The sequence below is a fragment of the Phyllobates terribilis genome, unplaced genomic scaffold (genome assembly GCF_046119375.1).
Source record: "Phyllobates terribilis strain yellow unplaced genomic scaffold, ASM4611937v1 Scaffold_11__3_contigs__length_659146591, whole genome shotgun sequence".
Classification (NCBI taxonomy): domain Eukaryota; kingdom Metazoa; phylum Chordata; class Amphibia; order Anura; family Dendrobatidae; genus Phyllobates; species Phyllobates terribilis.
Window position 1 is genome coordinate 528,055,976 of NW_027362771.1, and position 21,011 is coordinate 528,076,986.

A 21,011-nucleotide genomic window follows, 5' to 3' on the forward strand; every position below is an offset into this window, starting at 1 on the left:
TTCCTCTGACAACTATCTCATGTGTATGGGGTGTGGGGGTCTTTTACATACTGATAGGGAGGGTATTTAAACTCTCCAGAGAGAGATATTTAAAGTAGTTAAAGTTTATTAGACCTTTGGATCTACAAGATAAAGAAATGACCATCAGGCAGGGAGGTTTTGGACCTACTGTAAAAGTTTCTCTCATGTTTGATATGGCTGATAACAGAGCACAATAGCTTACAGTTAATAGCAGCAAGCTGAGATAATCTAGACTGTCAGTGGTTGTGTAGAGATCATTGATGCTCACTAGTCCCTGTACACATTAGGCTATGCTCACACATCCAGCAGTCATGTCTGTTTCTGGCTCCTTTTTGGGATAACAAAAAATAAATAAAATCATTCATTAAAAAGTTCATTCATTTGACTGAGGACAGAAATGTAGATCTGTTTCACTGCAATCAGTTTTTTTTAAGCTGGATCAAAAAAATGTAGTCTACAACTTTTTTGTAAAATAACATCTGGATCCATTTTTTTTTCTTTTTAACATTGAAGTCTATAGAGAAACTGATCATAACAGAGGTCATCCATTAATGGATCCATTATTTTTGTAGCACTGTGCATGCCAAGAACACTAGAGGTTTTCGGAGACCCCGCTAATATCAACGGATCCATTACATATGGAACAAAACGGCAACCAAATTCTAGATCCGATTTTGTAACCGATGACAACAGGATATGGAATATTCCTTTAAGGCTCTGTTCACATTTCCAAGATCCTATCCCAATATGCAGTAGGCATAATAATAAAAATATTAGTAAATACCTTGAATTAGAAATGTAGTATAGTTCTTCTGATTTGTTATGTCTCTTTCCTCATGTGCAGCTTAGGTATCCATGGTTACGACCACTAACAACTAGCTAACTGTCACTATCTCAGTGGTTGTAACCATGGATACCCAAAATCCTGCACACGAGGAAAGAGACATAGTGAATCAGAAGAACTATACTACATTTTTAATTGAAGGTATTTAATAATAATATTATTATTACACCTACCACATATAGGGATAGCAGCGACTTTCTGCATTTTTCTTAAGATGTTTGTATAACGGGTACAACACGGTCCTACTGAACGAATCCACGAGGGTCTCACTTCTCGGAGCTGAAACAGCAGAATAGTTAAAGGGACAGAATAACTGTTCAAACCAAGCACAGACACTCGGTGCACTATGGCGCGGCTGAACAGTTCAGTGCACCTTTCCCTCTATCGATGCCGTTCCCTGGCTCTATAAGATCGACAGTCCTGACTTTAGAGGGAGGTGGCTGGTGATGGAGGGAAAACAAACTGTTCTGCCATGCTAAGGATGCACTAAGCGCCTGTACTATATTATGCTTTGTGCCATTAATTCCGCTGCGCTTTACAGTCATCACCATCTCTGTCTCCATTGGGGCTCACAATCTAGATTCCCTATTTCTATGTCTTTGGAGTGTGGGAGGAAACCAGAGAACCAGGAGGAAACACACGTAAATATGTTTGTTTGTTTGTTAGCACAGAATGACTGTCCCTTTTGTCCGACGGCTGTGGCCCCTGCTGTTTGCTGGAACCCAGTAGCAGAGGTATAAGGACATCAGTTGTGCAAGTTCACCTCCCGTCTGCTTTGCTTATTCTGAATAGTTCAGTTCTTGCGCTTGGACATTGGCGCTATACCCCAAAGCGATGCCACTAATGACCGCTTTTTACTTTGTGGCTGCTGCCCGTTTACTGCTGGGTGCGGTTTTACTACACAAGGTGTGACGGGAGCTGTGAAGACAGAATTTGCCGTTGCATTAATAGGATTGTCGGCACACGCGCTGCTGAAGGAGGACATGTTCTGCTTCCCTTATGTCCAATGCTTTGATAAGCAGTGTCCCGTCTGCTCGGGCAGCAGTGAGCACAGGATTCCTCTGTATTCGGTGGGTGGGAAACTGCTGGGAAAGACTAAACTACGTCCTATTCCCAGGCCCGGAGGAATGTTATTTACAGAGAGACAGGACCGTCACAGAGATAAGGGCGCACTCCCTGTCCGGTATTCACACCCGTCTGTTCTACATACATTCAATGTAGGACGCTGAACAAGCCAGCATTATCACCATCTGCTGTGCAGGTGACTGCATTCTGGTGTTCTCTGTTATCAACCACTCCATTGTAGAGGTTTACAGGAGCGGTCTGATGCCCGGGCGCACTGCTAATGATCAGCTGAAATCTGCTCCAGCGGCTGCTGGATGGAAGTGATCTCCAGAGCTCAGCAAACACGTCCCGGACCACCCCCTTCAAGAGCTTTGTGAGCAGTTTTCTTCCTCTCCAGAATGGAGGCTCCTGAGTTGACACAACAATGCGCTTTGGGCCAAGTTTACACTACAGATTTCTTCCCATAACGAGCATCGATTGTGGATATAACAAAGGGCCTTTTACACAGGTCAATGTGAATTACGTAGGGACTAGAAATACTACTGTTCAGTCCTCATACAGTCTGAAAACTGGTGGCAGCACGTTCCCTGTGAGATCTGCTGCCAACAACCTTCTAAGCCGCATAAACCCAACTATAAACATGGGCAGCCTAAGGCCACATTCACGGCAGCACAGCAGACAGATTTTATGGACTGTGTTATGGTTGCATCTCCCAGCCAGACGCCGGGTCTCCTAATATGAGGTATAAGACCAGACGGTCGGGTCAGGAAACCCAGAGTTACCACTAACTGGAAGCTGTATGTTTGGGTAAATCTAGCCTGGAATCGCACATCTGGGCATGGATTGCCATACACAGACCGGCCACGGGTCTCCAGACATAAAGTCGACTGCCTCACATACATCTATGAGGCTGTTGAGTTCTGGCCGGGTCCGTACGTCACGGTCTGTGACACACGGATGTGCGAGTCTAGCCTAAAGCGATGTTAGGAAGGTCAGGCACAAACAACCCGGCATAATGGTAGCTCCTCAGGTTCCTGCTAAACATTGGCTAGAATGCTGTCAATGCAGAACTGGCCTGGGTGACGTGGCCGTCCAGGACCACGCTAATCAGAAAACCGACAGATGTGAGAACTGCATTCCTGGCACTGGTATACAGTTGTGCTGAAAAGTTTACATACCCTGGCAGAATTTTTCCTTTCTTGGCCTTGTTTCAGAGAATATGAATGATAACAAAAAAACTTTTCCTCCACTCATGGATATTGGTTGGGTGAAGCCATTTATTGTCAAACTACTGTGTTTTCTCTTTTTAAATCTTAATGACAACCAAAAACATCCAAATGACCCTGATCAAAAGTTCAAATACCCCAGTTCTTAATACCGTGCATTGCCCCCTCTAACATCAATGACAGCTTGAAGTCTTTTGTGGTAGTTGTGGATGAGGTTCTTTATTTTCTCAGATGGTAAAGCTGCCCATTCTTCTTGGCAAAAAGCCTCCAGTTCCTGTAAATTCCTGGGCTGTCTAGCATGAACTGCGCTCTTGAGATCTCCCCAGAGTGGCTCAATGATATTGAGGTCAGGAGACTGAGATGGCCACTTCAGAGCCCTCACTTTGTTCTGCTGTAGCCAATGACAGGTCAACTTGGCCTTGTGTTTTGGATCGTTATCATGTTGGAACGTCCAAGTACGTCCCATGCGCAGCTTTCAGGCTGATGAGTGCAAATTTGCCTCCAGTATTTGCTGATAACGTGCTGCATTCATCTTTCCTTCAACTTTTATCAAGTTTCCTGTGCCTTTGTAGCTCACACAGCCCCAAAACATCAGCGATCCACCTACGTGCTTTACTGTAGGAATGGTGTTCCTTTCATCATATGCCTTGTTGACCTCTCTCCAAATGTAACGTTTATGGTTGTGGCCAAAAAGTTAAATTTTGGTCTCATCACTCCAAATTACCTTGTTACAGAAGTTTTGAGGCTTGTCTCTGTGCTGTTTGGCGTATTGTAGGCGAGATACTTTGTGGCACTTGCGCAGTAATGGCTTTCTTCTGGCGACTCGACCATGCAGCCCATTTTTCTTCAAGTGCATCTTGAAACAGACACACTGCTAGTTTTCAGAGAGTTCTGAATTTCAGCTGATGTTATTTGTTGGTTTTTCTTTGCATCCCAAACAATTTTCCTGGCAGTTGTGGCCGAAATCGTTTTGGTCTACCTTACCATGGTTTGGTTTTTACACAGCCCCTGATTTTCCATTTGTTAATCACAGTTTGAACGCTGCTGACAGGCATTATCAATTCCTTGAATATTGTTTTGTATCCATTTCCTGTGTTATACAGTTCAACTACCTTTTCACGTAGATCCGTTAACAATTCTTTTGCTTTACCCATTACTCCCAATCCAGAAACATCAGTGGCTGGATGAAAGATGCAAGAGTCTGTCTGGAGCCCAGAAATTCACTCAGCTATTATGCACACACACACCAGGGGCGTACATAGGAATCATGGGGCCCCATAGCAGAAGTTCTAATTGGGCCCCCCCTCCCCACCCCCAAAAAAGTAAATAATTGTCAGGGGTCACAGAAGAGCAGATCTCACAACTTTCCAGCCTTTACATAGTAATTTTCCTCCTGCTGATGTCCTAGATTCCTTTTCATTGCCCCATAAAGTGTTATGCCAACAAAAGTGTCCCCAAACACAGTATGATACACCCATGGTGAATTCCTCCACATTCACAGTATAATGACCCGATTGTATCCCACCTCAATTCCCAAGGCAAAGTATGGTGACCCCAACACAGTATGATCCCCCAACTGTGACCCCCACACAGCACTCCATGCAGTATAATGGGCCTACATACAATATAACGGCCCCACACCTCTCCACACTCCACAGAGTATAAGGCACTCGCCATGGTCCTCCACTCAGTATAAGGCACTCGCCATGGTCCTCCACTCGGTATCATGCACTCGCCATGGTCCTCCACTCGGTATCATGCACTCGCCATGGTCCTCCACACGGTATCATGCACTCGCCATGGTCCTCCACTCGGTATCATGCACTCGCCATGGTCCTCCACTCGGTATCATGCACTCGCCATGGTCCTCCACACGGTATCATGCACTCGCCATGGTCTTCCACACGGTATAAGGCACTCGCCATGGTCCTCCACACGGTATAATGCACTCGCCATGGTCCTCCACACGGTATAATGCACTCGCCATGGTCCTCCACTCGGTATAATGCACTCGCCATGGTCCTCCACTCGGTATAATGCACTCGCCATGGTCCTCCACTCGGTATAATGCACTCGCCATGGTCCTCCACTCGGTATAATGCACTCGCCATGGTCCTCCACTCGGTATAATGCACTCGCCATGGTCCTCCACTCGGTATAATGCACTCGCCATGGTCCTCCACTCAGTATAATGCACTCGCCATGGTCCTCCACTCAGTATAATGCACTCGCCATGGTCCTCCACTCAGTATAATGCACTCGCCATGGTCCTCCACTCAGTATAATGCACTCGCCATGGTCCTCCACTCAGTATAATGCACTCGCCATGGTCCTCCACTCAGTATAATGCACTCGCCATGGTCCTCCACTCAGTATAATGCACTCGCCATGGTCCTCCACTCAGTATAATGCACTCGCCATGGTCCTCCACTCAGTATAATGCACTCGCCATGGTCCTCCACTCAGTATAATGCACTCGCCATGGTCCTCCACTCAGTATAATGCACTCGCCATGGTCCTCCACTCAGTATAATGCACTCGCCATGGTCCTCCACTCAGTATAATGCACTCGCCATGGTCCTCCACTCAGTATAATGCACTCGCCATGGTCCTCCACTCAGTATAATGCACTCGCCATGGTCCTCCACTCAGTATAATGCACTCGCCATGGTCCTCCACTCAGTATAATGCACTCGCCATAGTCCTCCACTCAGTATAATGCTCTCCCCATGGTTCTGTATGCAGTATAATGCACTCGCCATAGTCCTCCACTCAGTATAATGCTCTCCCCATGGTTCTGTATGCAGTATAATGCACTCGCCATAGTCCTCCACAAAGTATAATGCACTCGCCATGGTCCTCCACACGGTATAAGACACTCGCCATGGTCCTCTACACAGTATAATGCTCTCTCCATGGTCCTGTATGCAGTATAATGCATTCGCCATGGTCCTCCACACAGTATAATGCACTCCCCATGGTCCTCCACACAGTATAATGCACCCCATGGTCCTGTACTCCGTATAATGCAGCCCCCCATAGGGTAAAATGCAGCCCCCAGTACTCACTGATTTATAAATAAATACATACTTACCGCTCCTCGTTCCCCACTTCTTCAGTCTCTGCAGCGTGTCTCTGTCATCACCTCAGCAACTGCCAGCTCCACTGTCTGACAGAGCGTGGAGCGTCATCACGCCGCTGCGTCAGACGCAGAGGAGGAATGATGGGAGAGGGAGTGTCACATGACGTTCCCTTCTCCATCATTGCTATCAACCAAGGCCGGCTCCAGGTTTTCGTGGGCCCCGGAAGACAGAGTCTCAGTGGGCCCTTTAATACATACAACGATTCATGATGCACAGATACCGCAGAGAAATATAGGTATAGTACACAGGGCCCAGCCTGCCACCTCACCCTTCATATATGCAGACATGCACACACAGTACGCACACACGCACACACACACACAGATACACAGATAAGTACACATACAGACATACGTACATATTTGAACACATTCTTAAAAACACATAAAACAGACATAAATATATATACACAGTCATACACACAAGACACATTAGAAATATATTTAATATGGGGATTAGGGAATCTGGCGACAAGCCTCACTCACCTTCCCCTTGGCCTGTGTCCGATCCAGCTGTGCAGGGCCGCCGGCTTGTCTGATGGCCATCACAGGCCCTGGACCATCAGAGGGGCCCACATCGCTTCCCCAGCATCTCTGCAGGGAGGACCTCCGGCGGTGTTTGATTGCCGGAACTTCATCAGGGCCCCTCCCCGCTCCACCGGCGCTGCTTAATTGACAGCACTTCATCAGGGCCCCCCTCGGGGTCTCCCTTCATCAGGGCCTCCCTTCATCAGGACCCCTTCTTAATCGGGGCCCCCCTCCTGCACCCCCCATTCCGCTGCTTGATTGCCGCCGCTGCCCCCCGGCACTGTTTTCAGGCATGGCCACGCGCAGTGCACTGTGTCTGCTAGTAATGACATAGGGGCGACACAAGCACAATTAAAGGCGCAGTGTCGCCCCTGCGGTGTCATTACTACAATACACAGCCGCACAGCGCGTGTCCATTCCTGAAGACAGTGCCGGTGGGCGGCGGCAATCAAGAAGCTGAGCGGGGAGTGCAGGAGGGGGGCGACTGCTATGGGGCCCCCCCAGCTCACGGGCCCCATAGCAGTCGCGTGGCCTGCCGCCATTGGCGGTACGCCACTAACACACACTGATTACAAACAAACAGGTTAAAGGCGAGGATGTTACCTTTAGTAGCCATTCAAACCCATTTGTGTCAAATCCTGTGCATGTTATCAGGCCAAAATCACCAGGGTATGTGGTGAACATTTGATCAGGGTCATTTGGATGTTTTTGGTTGTCATTAAGATTTAAAAAGAGAAAACACAGTAGTTTGACAATAAATGGCTTCACCCAACCAATAACCACGAGTGGAGAAAAAGTTTTTTTGTTATTCATATTCTCTGAAACAAGGCCAAGAAAGGAAAAATTCTGCCGGGGTATGTAAACTTTTGAGCACAAATGTATATGTTATTAGCGTTTTCTTCTATACCATACATGCCAAATCTAACCCACAGGATGATTATATTTTACCCGCAAAGATGTCACTATTTTGCGTCCCCAGTGCCGAGCAGTGAAGAGCTTCAGAGCGCTCACTGCAGAGACCGGAGCAGTGGGGAAACGAGAAGAGGGGAGTATTTATTTTTTTTTATTGTGGGGCCCATTATTCTGTATGGAGGACTATGTGGGCCCATTATACTGTATGGAGGACTATGTGGGCCCATTATACTGTATGGAGGACTATGTGGGGCCCATTATACTGTATGGAGGACTATGTGGGGCCCATTATTCTGTATGGAGGACTATGTGGGGCCCATTATTCTATATGGAGGACTATGTGGGGCCCATTATTCTGTGTGGGGGACTATGTGGGGCCCATTATTCTGTGTGGAGGGCTATGTGGGGCCCATAATACTGTATTGAGGACTATGTGGGGCCCATTATACTGTGTGAGGAACATAATTGGGACATCATAATGTGTTAGGGTCACCATACTTTGCCGGGGTGATTGGTGGGGTACAGTAGGGTCGTCATACTGTGCGTGTGGAGAGTACGATGGAGGAATTCACTGAGCGGATTTCATACACTGTTTAAGGGGAACCATTGTCGGCATCATACTTTATGGGGGCAATAGAAGGGCAATCTAGGAGCGTCAATAGGAGGAAAATTACTTTGTAGGGCTTCTTCTTCTGTGACGCCACTGAATATTAATTTTTTTGGGGGGGAAGGGAGGGAAGGGAGGGATAGAACTTCTGCTATGGGACCCCATGATTTCATTATACGTCCCTGCCTGCAAGGAAATACACAACGCTCTGGTAATGTGAGCTGAAACTTAAGATCTATTAATTAACTTGTACTTTGCTCGTGGGACAACCACTTTAAGTTTGCTTCCATATGAAAAGATTCATCTTTATATCTGGTGATGAGGAAAAACTTAAATTGTAGACATTTTTTTTTAACAAATATCAAGGTTGGCCCATGAGTTTGTCCAAGATTTTACTTTTGTCCCTCTGTATATTTGAGTTGGACATCCCTGTTCTATACGGTGGGAAGAATTCATAAAGCACAGGCACTTACCTTCGTCGCAGGAGATAATACTTCTTATTGAAAAACCTCTGAAATCGCTCAGTTACTGTAGCGTTTCGCCTGCGTTCTGCCTCCTCTATCCGCCTTTGTCTGCGGAGGTAGGCAACCACCAGGGGGTCCGACACATTGGGGTCTTCTACTTCTCCGGAGATGAGGGGCTGTAACTCGGGTGGCAGGGGAGAAGTTTCTAAGACACAAAAACAGGACAGTAATGCTAAGATGTGGCCGACCGACCGTACAAGTGGATGGGAATCAAGGCACAACTGGCAGGAAGCCATTGTCATGCGGAAAAGCTGCAGATTGTTACCACCGATTACAGGATGAAATTGCAGGGAATAAAAATCCACATATCTGTACATAAATGTTATTATTTTTAGACAGAAAACAAAGATATTACTTTATTTCAATACATATAAATTGAAGTTATAACTATGATTATAATATGGATGATCTCTTATTTCCCTTTATCCCCCTTTACCTTTCCCTACGCCTCTCCTTTTTTTGTCCACTTTTTCTTTTCCTCCTTCCCCTTTGAATCTCTTTCCCTGCTCTCTTTGTTTCTTCTAAGTTACAAGTTTGCTTTCTTGAGGTTGATTTGATATAACAGTATATTACAACTTATTTTCCCTTTCCCCTACATATTGTAAAAATCCCCAAATATATTATATATATATATATATATATATAAAGAAAAAAAAATTCCACATATCTGAATTTAGCCAAGTATTTGCCGGTCGGTGGCATTTATACAGACTGACCCCACTTCAGATTCGCACTTAACCAATATCTTGCAGTGCGCATACACAGACCTTGTTCTCAGCAGCACAAATCAAGCTTACACAGGACAATGTGCTGCCGAGAACGAGGATTTTTTTTTTTTGTGCGGCGAAAAAAAGATTTTAGCCGATGAACGAGCATTTTGCTTATTCTTTGGCAGCCTGTAGGATAATCAGGAGCTCGTAGGATGGCTCGCTCATGATCACAGTACAGTGTAACATCCGGCATCACTCACCGCTCCCATTCTCCACCTTCTCCTTCAGCTCCTGCAGACGGGTCAGGTTCTGTTCCAGGGTCACTGCGGTGGTATTCACATACAGGTACATGTAACATGAGGGTCCTGGGGACACGGTGAACACTTTGTGGTATTCCCCTGCTGGCAACTGAAAAAACAAAAATGGACAGTAGCATTTGATACTGATACTACAGTAGAGGCCCTTGAAAAATATTTTTAGGCAAAAACACTGAAATCTAGGCATCCAAAATCTGCTTTTTTATGTACGCCAATTTCAGGCAATATATAAATATCTGAACACACAAGAACACACTTTCCTGATCATTGGCCCATGGAAACATGATAGTGATGTTATCAGGAAATCTCTCAGGGTAAACGGGATGTGCTGCCGACAGTATGTAAACCGGGTGGGAACTGAATAATCAAATGTCCTCATAAATGTGCTTCACCGGACAAGGAAGAGCAGCTCATGGCTCCGCCTGGACGGCGTGCAGTGCCACGGCTCCGCCTGGACGGCGTGCAGTGCCACGGCTCCGCCTGGACGGTGTGCAGTGCCACGGCACTCACGGCTCCGCCTGTACACTCACCTGCATGCGGTCGCCTTCTCTCAGAGTGAAGTTCTTTGTGTCCTTCACAATCTCCACACTGACCTCTCCTTGCAGCACTTGTATGCTGGTGTTACCCAGATCGTCACTCACAAAATTCTCCAAGTGAAGACCTATCATTTAGGGTAAAAAGAAACGATAAAATAATAAAGGTCAGTTAATAAACTAAAGGAGGAAAAAAATCCAAGTGAGGTAAAATGGTGGAAAACAATGCAATTTTCGGTTGTGTGTGTGTACGTACAGGTGCATCTCACTAAATTAGGATATCCTCAAAAAGTTAATTTATTTCAGTTCTTCAATTCAAAAAGTGAAACTCCTATTATATAGAGTCATTACAAACAGAGTGATCTATTTCAAGAGTTTATTTCTGTTAATGTTGATGATTATGGCTTACAGCCAATGAAAACACAAAAGTCATTATCTCAGTGAATTAAAATAATTAACAAAAAACACCTGCAAAAGCTTCCTAAGTTTAAAATGGTCCCTTAGTCTGTTTCAGTAGGCTCCACAATCATGGGGAAGACTGCTGACTTGACAGATGTCCAGAAGGCAGTCATTGACACACTCAACAAGGTCCCAGAGTCTGGAGGAAGAGTGGAGAGGCCACAATCCAAGCTGCTTGAGGTCTAGTGTGAAGTTTCCACAATCAGTGATGGTTTGGAGAGCCAGGTCATCTGCTAGTGAGATGCACCTGTAATTCATTGTGTGGTAGAAATGACCAGGGAATAGGAATCCTCACATCAATAGTATTATGGCGATACAAAACTTGTACAGTTTTTTTTAATATTACTTCAGTGAGTAAAAAAACAAACAAAAAAAAAACTTTGTAAAATAAAATATGGTTTTGTGTAATTTTTTTTTTGCATGGTGGTATTTTGTGGTGCTTAAAAGGGGTACTCCCATATCCAAGATCCTATCCAAATATGTAGTAGATGTAATAAGAATATTATCCTTCAATTAGAAAAGTAGTATTGTTCTTCTGATTCGCTATGACACTTACCAGATGGGCATTGCAGGACCTTAGGTATCCATGGTTACGACCAGTCATATAATGACAGTTAGTGGTTAGTGGTCGTAACTCTGCCAGGAAGCAATCTTCTGGGATAACTTACAGAGCTGGATGAACCATAACAATGTGCCAAGTCTTTGCAACATTACCTGGGAAATCTGCAATGAACACCACGTCGGTCTGATTATCCAAACTGTCCTCCACCTCCTGGAATTTAGCTCTCCATGGTGACAGATCTACTAACAACGGCTTAACCCAGGGTGTTTTGTGGAAGGGAGACCATTCGGCTTTTACAATGTCCACTGTGGGGTCGTATAACCTGATAAGAGAATCAATACAGTCAAGGTGCATGTTCCCCACGATCGAGTGGGACAGTCGTACTATAGCAGCACATGCAATGCTGCACATACCTCTGCTGGAAGCGGTCATTGATTGACACCCATACATCAAAGTAGATTTCTGGCTCTGAAATATTATAAGCTCCCAGGAGGCCTTGCAGGCAGGTGGCATATTGCTTCAGCATGTCAGCATGATCTTTCCAGCGTCGGGTCTGTGTGAAAACCTAAGAAAGGGACATTTTTGTCTTATATGTTGACTCAGTCATACATCCATATGTTGGGAAACTGTCAGGGAAGCAGAAAGCACCGCAATAAAGCGACAGGAGATCGGCGAGATTAGTTAGTTTATATCGTTGTAAACCAATTTCCCCCAAAACATTTTAGACTTTGACAACCCCTTTAAAATCTGACACTTACCCCAGGGTTCAGATATCCAACATCACCAGTGATCCCATCTCTGTAGGTAATTTTCAGATGCTGGTGTGAGCGTGAATGCACCATCATATCCCACGAGTAGCCATAAAGGCCGTTTGTCCAGTTATTGTAGCCCTTGAGACATAAATGAAGACTTTGGTTAGGACAGAATTTTCATTTCCCAAATCTCTTGAGATCAGTCAGGCCTCAGTCAGACATCTGTGTATTATGGATGAGTTTTGTGGGGGGGGTTTTCACCGAAAGAACATGTACCCATTATAGCCCATTGACCTTGTCATGTCCAGTCAAGATCCAATTTGTGGTTCAGATTTAGCCATTCAAGTCCGCGTCGAGTCCATACAGAAAACAATAAATACATAAATCAGTGAAGAACAGACAGTACACCCGTGCCATCTGTGTGTCGTCAGAATGTGTGTTTTTTAATGTTTAATGAGTAGGAGAAGGTAACAAATTTTTTCTTATACAAGAAAAACAGATGCAACAATGATGGTAAAAACAGGCACAAATGGACTAAAAAGGGCTGAAAATTTGGATCTAGCAAACTGGTGAAAAACAATTAATTTTTTTTGTAAATAAAAAAAAAAATGACAAAAAAACCTCCACAAAAGTAATAGTTTTCCAATTATAGTCGAATACTTATTGGCAATGTTCACACGCAGCGGTAGTTTTGCTGCAGCCAAAAACTGCTCTCTTGGCAGTAAAAAAACCTGGTGTTCAAAACACATATTTTGCAGCGTTTTCGTCGCCTTTTGTTTACCGTTTTTTAGGTCCGGATTATAGTACACGTTTAATAAAGTTAGTTTTATTCACTTTCTCATTGCTTTCTAGAAGTGAAAAAATTCTGAAAGAATGGACTTTAAATTTAAATGTTAAAAAATGCTGGAGTGCTCAAATTAAGAAAACAAGAACAACTGTGTGCATGAGACTTCTGAGATCTCTTAGGTTTTGCATTACAAAAGAAGCAAAAGAAAGACGGCGTGTAAACATAGGCCATCACCTCTCCTGACATCTGAAATAATAATGGAGCAGCTTTTCTTCCAACCCTACATAGTGCTGTTCCTCAGTTATTCCTCCAAGACATCTATGAACAAATTAAGAAAGTGTAACCATTTAGTAGGGGCGGGGGAAGGGTAGATAGACACTGTCCAATCAGAGCTACCAGGGTAGGAAAAAAAAAACCTTAAGGATTGGGCGTTACCATTCCCTGTTATTAATTTATTCTTACATTTCCACGAGGAATAAAATGGAAGGGAACTGCAAAAAAAAGCTCAAGAATGATCGTTTTATGGGAGGAACTTAATGAGTGGTGACAGGTCCTCTTCGAAGAGTAAGTGATGACGTATCACTAGGATATGCTATGGTTGGGGGTAAGGCTGCCTTCACCCCTACAATTTCATTGACGCCTGTCATCTGCTGTGCAGGGCACTACAACGCTGCTCCACTCACTCAACTACAGCGGCATTGCTGTTCCCTGCACTGTGGGGGGGTCTCAGAGGCTGGACCCCTGTTGATAACCATAAGAGGAAGCCTCTTCCATGACCTACAGTAAAGCCCCCATACACATTAGACTTAAGTTGACTGGACCTGCTAATAGCAACAGATTCGGCTGACGGTCTAAAGTGTATGGGGGCGCCAGCCGACTGATTGTTGGGTGAGATGTCGATTGGATGTGTTAGATTTCGGACTGCCGATCACATTGAGATAAGCTGCCGGCCAACGTGTCAGTCAGCAGCTTTCTTAAAGAGAACACAGGAACGCTCGGCCGATCGAGTGCTCCTGTGTACTGGAGAGTCAGCAGAAATGGCTGCTGACCACAGGAGACACAGGAACACGTCTGTGAGCTCTCACCTGGGTAATAAAATGGGAGTAGGGCAGGAACAGCTGCTCTACAATGTAGATAACCGTAAAGATGGCTCCCAGCTTGTGTCGTAGTCCTGGAGAGGCCTTGCCCTTCTGTCCTGGGTAAACACATTCTGAGCTCTTTTGTGGGGTCTGAGTGGGAGGAAGACCCCAGTGTAAACAGCGGGGAAACTTAGACACCAGCCGACGGGGCCAATCAGGATAACAGAACAGCGGGCTGGTGGCCAACATAGTGTACGAGAACATGCCTGGGAGAAGGACACAAGTCATTAGCTTTTTACGAAACAAGATCATGTAAAACAATGGGCAGACGTTTTAAAAGATGGAGGAGCGGGTAACAACAAGACTAAGAGCTTAAAGAAAATCCGACAGGTCATCCTCCCTCCTCTCCCCCCCCCCATGCCCTCTGAACCCACCAGCATTTGTAGATTCCTCTACAAATACTTTGCAAATGATTTTATTAGAAGATTTGTCATCATTCCTGACAAAAAAAACAAACATTGCATGTAAGTGGCTTCCAATCCTTGCTTCTCCCCAGTCTATTTTCCAGCCTTTAGCTGTACCGATATCAGGACGTACACATTCGGAGTACAGATGATGGCAGTGATGGGTCAGCTCAGCTCCTGTGTTTTGTTCTGATAAGCTGAACACTCAAGAGGAGGAGACAGGGGCTGACCCATCACTGCCATCATCTGTGCTTCAAATTAGTATGTTTAGCTGCACAGATATCAGAACGTACTGATTTGGAGCACAGATGAAGGCAGTGATGGGTCAGCCCCTGTCTCCTCCTCTGAGTGTTCAGCTTATCAGAACAATCATCTGCAGCAGCATATCCCCAGAGTTAGTGAGACACAGGAGCAGAGCTCACCCATCACTGCCATCATCTGTACTCCAAATGAATACATTCTGATATCGATACAGCTACAGGTGTCGGTTTAGAAGTCACTTATGTTTTATTTTTTATTTCACAGGACTGAAGACAAATCCCCTAATATAGTGATTCACAAAGTTTCATAACTTTCCATGCAGGACAAATTTACTTTTTTTTTTAAAAAAGAAAAAGTTTAGACACCTTTGTATTTTGGGGAACAAAATTTTGGAATAAGGTTTCATTTAATTTTTTTTTTTTTTGCACCATTTGCCTTTTACAATCTTTTTGTGTCCCTGCTCAATGCTGGCTGCTGAATGAGTTAACTAAGAATCGGGCAGTGAACTGGATCCGATGGGGAATGTGCAATTCTGTATTTTTCTGAGCTCATGTCTAAATGATCACAAAGTTCAGCTCAACTCTCATGTAGTCAGAAATCAGCTCAGAAAAAACAGAGTTGGAAAAAGATCACTGACGGGTGCTCAGTTACCTCATTCAGTAGCCAGCAATGTGCAAAGAAACCAAAATATATAACTCTTTGACGTTCAGTACCTATGCTAAAAAGTTGAGAGTTCATGCAATGGAAGTAAGAGACGAAAAACATAGCGATGGGTCGTGTGACATCGAAGAAGAGAAGGTATCCAGCCGTCAGGTCCAGGATCAGTCCTCCCCAGTGCACAACGATAAGACTCGTCATCTCCTCCGACAGAAACAGCCTGAAAGACATACAGGACATAAGCAGCGACATCATGAGAGGAGGAGAGAGAAGATTACATGCTACAGCCATGGCTGTGGGAGGAGGGGGAAGTTCATATATTAAAAGGGGCTGTCCACTAGACCACTACTGCACGTTATACTTCCCTCCTGTACCGGCGCTGTGTCCCGGGCAGTTATGTCATGTGACCGCTGCAGCCGGTCACGTGACATACTGTGATGTGACTTTCCCCAACATCGGAGGATCAGCGTCTGTCCGAGAGGAAACTATAGCATTTTGTATTTTATTTTACTGCACCTTGGAGGTGATTCAGAAGGGAATGTAAATTAGTGGACAACCCCTTTAAGATGGGGTTATCATAAGTAAACGGCAACTAAATAGCACCATCTAGTGACAAACAAGTGCATGACAAGAAATGGTAAATAAAGACGAGTATTTTGTTCCTTGTCTAGCCCTTTTATGACCAGGCCTTAAAGGGGCTGTCCGGTCTCAGAAGAAAAGTCTGCAGTAACTCTGACTGCCAAATCGTAACGGTGTGTGATGTGAACACGGTCACGATTTCCCGATGTTTCTGCATGTAGGTGGGTGGTCATGTGACCATATGTATATGACTTGCAGACTAGTCTCACCCTACTTTTCTCAATAGGAGAGAATTGAGAGAAATGCTGGAGTCTAGTCTGCATGTGACTGCGAGTATACAAATCGATATGTGATCACGTGACTGTATGTATGTGACTTGCTGACTAGTGTCAGCCACGTATCTCAATAGGAGAGATTTGAGAGAAATACTGGAGTCTAGTCTGCATGTTACCGCAAGTATACATGTGATGACGTGACCACACACCTAATGGGGGGGGATGGGACACCGCACAATCGTGACCGCCACGACTTAGCAGTCTCCCATCACAGAGTTCCCACAGACTTTTCATCTGATACCAGACGACACCTGTAATGGCCAGCCATTTTTTTTGTTTGATTCGCCACATTTTCAGTAGCTATAACTATATTAAATTTCCCACTGATGGGACTGTATGAAGCCTTGTTTTATGAGTGAGAAATAAAAAATATTTGCTTACATGCGCAAGAATAGAAAAAAAATGCAATTTGTTTATTTTTTATATTTTTACATTTTACATGTTTTAGCTTAAAAAAAACATTGAATGAATTCTTCGGGTTATTATTTGTGTTGATACCTACTTTAGTTTTTTTTTCTTTGTTATTACCATGTATAAAATATATTCAATGTAAAATACCACAAAAAAAAATCTTTTGGAGGTTATATATATATATTTTTTTAAATTAAAAAAGGTATCTGTTATGACCTTTTGATCAATAAAGACATTATTTGTCTCACAGGATCTCTGGAGAACATACATATATATTTTTCTTTTATTGCCATCAATAAGAGCCCCAATTACAGGGGAAAACGGCCCACTACAGTGACACTAGTCACTGGCAGAGCGGATCTGGTTCAGCCAGGACCCGGCAGCTCTGCCATGTTGGGCAGACACCTGGCGATCCTGCGGTCACCTATGCTTCTACTCAGCACACATTGAGTGCTATGGTGCCAGCAAAGGAGAAGACAGATGCGGTAATAAACCGATTCTGTCTTCTCCCGAAGAATCTCGACTGTGTCCAACAGCCAGAGACTCAACCTGCTCCTTCTTGATTGCTGGAGCAGAAGCTTTAATCTCTTGCCGTTAATTTACAAGACTCAACGACTAAGTGGTGGAAATTTAATAGAAGCCAGGAATTGTTCATTTATTCATGTGTGTGTGTGTGTATATATGTGATTAGGTTTGATTCACACCTCCGCGTTCTGCAGTCTGAATATGGACCGGCCGCAGGTCTCTTGACCCGAACTGGACAACCTCATAGGCATATAGGTCAGGAGACCGGTGGCCGGTCCGTATACAGACTGCAAAACGCGGAGGTGTGAATCCAGCAATAGTCAATCAGCATGTCCTTACTTGAATGGATCAAACAGCCAGTGCCGTGACAGCGAGCCCATGGAGTAGCCCTCCACCCAGTCCGCGTCCAGCTTCTTGATACCAGCGATGAAATACACAATGAAGATCTGGAAGATTGATGACAAGTCTGAATATTAGAGGATTATCATCTGATTATTTTTCATCGTGTTAGGGTTTCTGGTTGTTAAAGGAGCACACACTATAAGATACTGGCAGGAAATCTTCATAGAGAAAGTCCTTCCATAGCTTGGAGATGGACTTCCAGGACAGGTGGCCCGTGGGAGAAGTTTAATCGGTGGGGCTCCAGGTTCTGCCACTGAAGAAGAACTAGATTTTCTGTCCCTCCAATCAATTGCTGGGTGTCTTAGCACCTGAACCCCCACCAATTAACACTTCTGACAAGTCTCTATAAACAAAAAACCTTTAACTGTTTAAGATGCAGTTAAACTTCCCTGGACCTGGTTCCCCAAGCCAGCCCCCTTCTAACGAAAACTTAACAGAGTACAGCGTGAGATCCGGCAGTGATTGCTGCTTCAGTCTATGGAGCTCCATACGCTGGATGAAGGAGACAGGGATCTCGCGGGACCTAAATGTGGATTACGATGGACCGGTGTGGATTTTTTTTAATAAATGGGTGAAAGAGGGAAATTGTCGGGAAGTGATTTTTACAAATAAAAGGACTTTTGTGTGTGTTTATTTATTTTTTTTACTACAGGGCTTGTAATGGGCATGTCTGACAGACACCTCTCCATTACTTAGTGTAATACAAAATAGTCGGCACTCCGGTCTTGTGTTGATCCACGTGGGGGAATGGCGGTGAAACGAAAAGAAAACCCAGCACTCACGTGTCAGCAGTTACTTCATTTAATCATAATCCCTTACGATTAAATTAAGTAACTACTAACACGTGAGTGCCGTGGTATCTTTTCGTTTCAATGCCATTCCCCCACGTGCACCACCAGTTTCAGCTCTCCATTACTAACCCCAGGGGTTAATACATCAACCCTACAATCCAATTACCCCGATTGCCAACGCACCAGGGCAATAGGAAGACCCGAGGCTACGAGCCAGAATTGGTGCATCTAATGGGTGTGCCATTTCTAAGGTGGCTGAGGGCTGGTCTTATTAGGCCGGGAAGGGGCAAATATCTATGGACCTTTCTAGCCCATTAATATCTGCACAAAGCTGTCTACTTTGCCTTTTGCTGGTTATTAAAAATAGGGGGACCCCACGTCATTTTTCTTCCCTCCCATTATTAATAACTAGCAAAGGAAAAGCAGACATGTGAGCTGATATTAATAGGCTGGGAATCTCGATGGTTATTGGGCCCTTCCCAGCATAATAAGATCAGCTCACAACGGTCTGCTTTCCCTTAGCTGGTTAGGGGCACTCCACGTTGTTTTCATCATTTATTTATTTTTTAGCTAAATATATGTACAGTAAACTACACACATATGGCACTAATTATAAATCTCACGGGGACATCTTTCTATCTATCTATTCTCTATCTTTGCCCATCTAACACCTTTACATCTGTCATTTCTATTCCGGTACGAGTCACACGGATGGCACAGGGATGTCACACCTTGTGTCATCGTGTGAAGGACGTATTGACGTCCATGCTGCCGGAAAAAAAATGGACATGTCCACGTGTAGGTCACACAGTCCATGTGAGCATGTGGTCATGTGTGCAGCTCCATAGATTATAATGGGTGTGCATGTGTAAGTGTCTCCAGTACATGTGAAAACTGTCACTACACCTACTGGACACACTGACTTGTGAAGGAGGCCTAACAAGCAGTGCACCTGAATTAGTGTCACAATTCACAATGAATGTTCCTATTGAATGACAGCAAGCAGAGATCTTGTAGTATAGTAATAAATACATATTTTGCAGGGGGTTCAGCTCACTGGTAGCCGCGTGGACACGCATAGGCTTTTTATATCAAAACAGAATATAGTTTATGGTCATTCATAAACTTTGCAGTTCCAAAACGAAAAACAGACTTTCTTCAGCATATGTAAATAAACGAAAAAAACAAAACAAAAAAAAAAAACACCTGTCCTTTTCTCTGGGTAAGGCACAATAAATCAAAAACAGTCTACCAGGAACCTGTCAGTCTAAAAACACAAGAGTATTCACACGCTCCGTCTTTCTCCAGCCAGATAACACTATACTCTGCTAAGTCCAACCCAGCTGCCTGTTATTGAGCCTGTAAGACCCAGACTGGAGTATGGGAGCGACCTTTCCCACCCAAGCTCTTTTGGTCGCTCCTAAATCCCAGACCAAAAATCCAGTCAAAAAGAAAGCCATCTCAGTGACAGATTGTTACTGGTGCATCTCTCTATCTATATACACAAACACACACAATTTTTTTTCCCCCTCTCAGCAGTTTGACCAACCCAATGCTGAACTGCAAGCCCCCCTACAGTGCGCTTATTTCAAGGGAGCACAAGGCTGTCAATTGCTGTTATCAGACGCATCCTGCTCTATAGAAATGTGGTTCACCTATACAAAAACTTACCTGAAAACGAAGAAGAGTGTAATTCCAAAGCGGAACATGTGCATTGCGCTTGCGAGGACTAAATAGCCCATCAATAGACCTGCGAGATTGGGATGAATAGTAGACAAAACAACAGATATTTAATTAAGAATATTTGCTATGTAGCTTCATTTTTAATTTAAAGGGGTTGTCTGAGTTTAAACAATTGATGACCTATCTGTAGGATAGGCCATCTATAAGAGAATGGTGGGGGTCCAACACCCCGCACCTTCACTGATCAGCTGATATCTGCTACAGCAGCCAATTTATAGAGAACACAGCAGCCCCATGCATTGCTTAGTGGCCACTGCTGGTACTGCAATTTAGCTCCCATTTAAATGAATGGGAGCTGATTTGCACTAATCGGCAGTGGCCACAAAGCAATACATGAAGTTGTCGTATCTTCCTCCATAAATTGCTGCAGATTTCAGCTGATCGGTGGGGATGCCGGCTGTCACCAATCTCAAATAGGTTATCAATTGTTCAGTCCCGGCCCACCCCTTTAATAAGCAATTAGACAAAAAAAAAAAAAAAAACAACACGCAATCCTGCAATTAAACTATAAGTAATAATCAAGAACCCGGAGCACAGCCGGAAGCCTTTGTGCTTACCAGTAACGATTAGCATTCATCAAGGTGAGCTGGAAGCCGATGAGTCCGTACAGATACGAGTGGTTATTCCAGGTGGTCTTATCCAGGAAGAAGATGTACCAATATGGCAGGAGGAAGCACAGACAGCTCAGGCGGTAAAAGAGCCCGAGCATTATACCCAGAGCACCTGGGGGAGAGATAGTGACATTAAGAGGGGGGCAGGATGCAAAAATGTTACC

General features: G+C 44.4%; 1 protein-coding gene across 2 annotated transcripts in view; it reads right to left on the reverse strand.

Annotated features, from left to right (window-relative positions):
• GGCX (gamma-glutamyl carboxylase) overlaps nucleotides 1–21,011 on the reverse strand; it is a 42,537-nt gene that overhangs the window by 3,442 nt on the left and 18,084 nt on the right. For both annotated transcript variants that reach the window (XM_073653713.1, XM_073653714.1), the window contains exons 4-14: nucleotides 20,794–20,959; nucleotides 20,165–20,243; nucleotides 17,640–17,746; nucleotides 15,507–15,670; nucleotides 14,075–14,334; nucleotides 12,209–12,340; nucleotides 11,864–12,015; nucleotides 11,603–11,772; nucleotides 10,427–10,557; nucleotides 9,840–9,987; nucleotides 8,819–9,014 (exon numbers count right to left, since the gene is read on the reverse strand). In XM_073653713.1, the coding sequence (XP_073509814.1) occupies nucleotides 8,819–9,014; nucleotides 9,840–9,987; nucleotides 10,427–10,557; nucleotides 11,603–11,772; nucleotides 11,864–12,015; nucleotides 12,209–12,340; nucleotides 14,075–14,334; nucleotides 15,507–15,670; nucleotides 17,640–17,746; nucleotides 20,165–20,243; nucleotides 20,794–20,959 (1,705 nt within the window). The remainder of the gene's footprint in view (nucleotides 1–8,818; nucleotides 9,015–9,839; nucleotides 9,988–10,426; nucleotides 10,558–11,602; nucleotides 11,773–11,863; nucleotides 12,016–12,208; nucleotides 12,341–14,074; nucleotides 14,335–15,506; nucleotides 15,671–17,639; nucleotides 17,747–20,164; nucleotides 20,244–20,793; nucleotides 20,960–21,011) is intronic.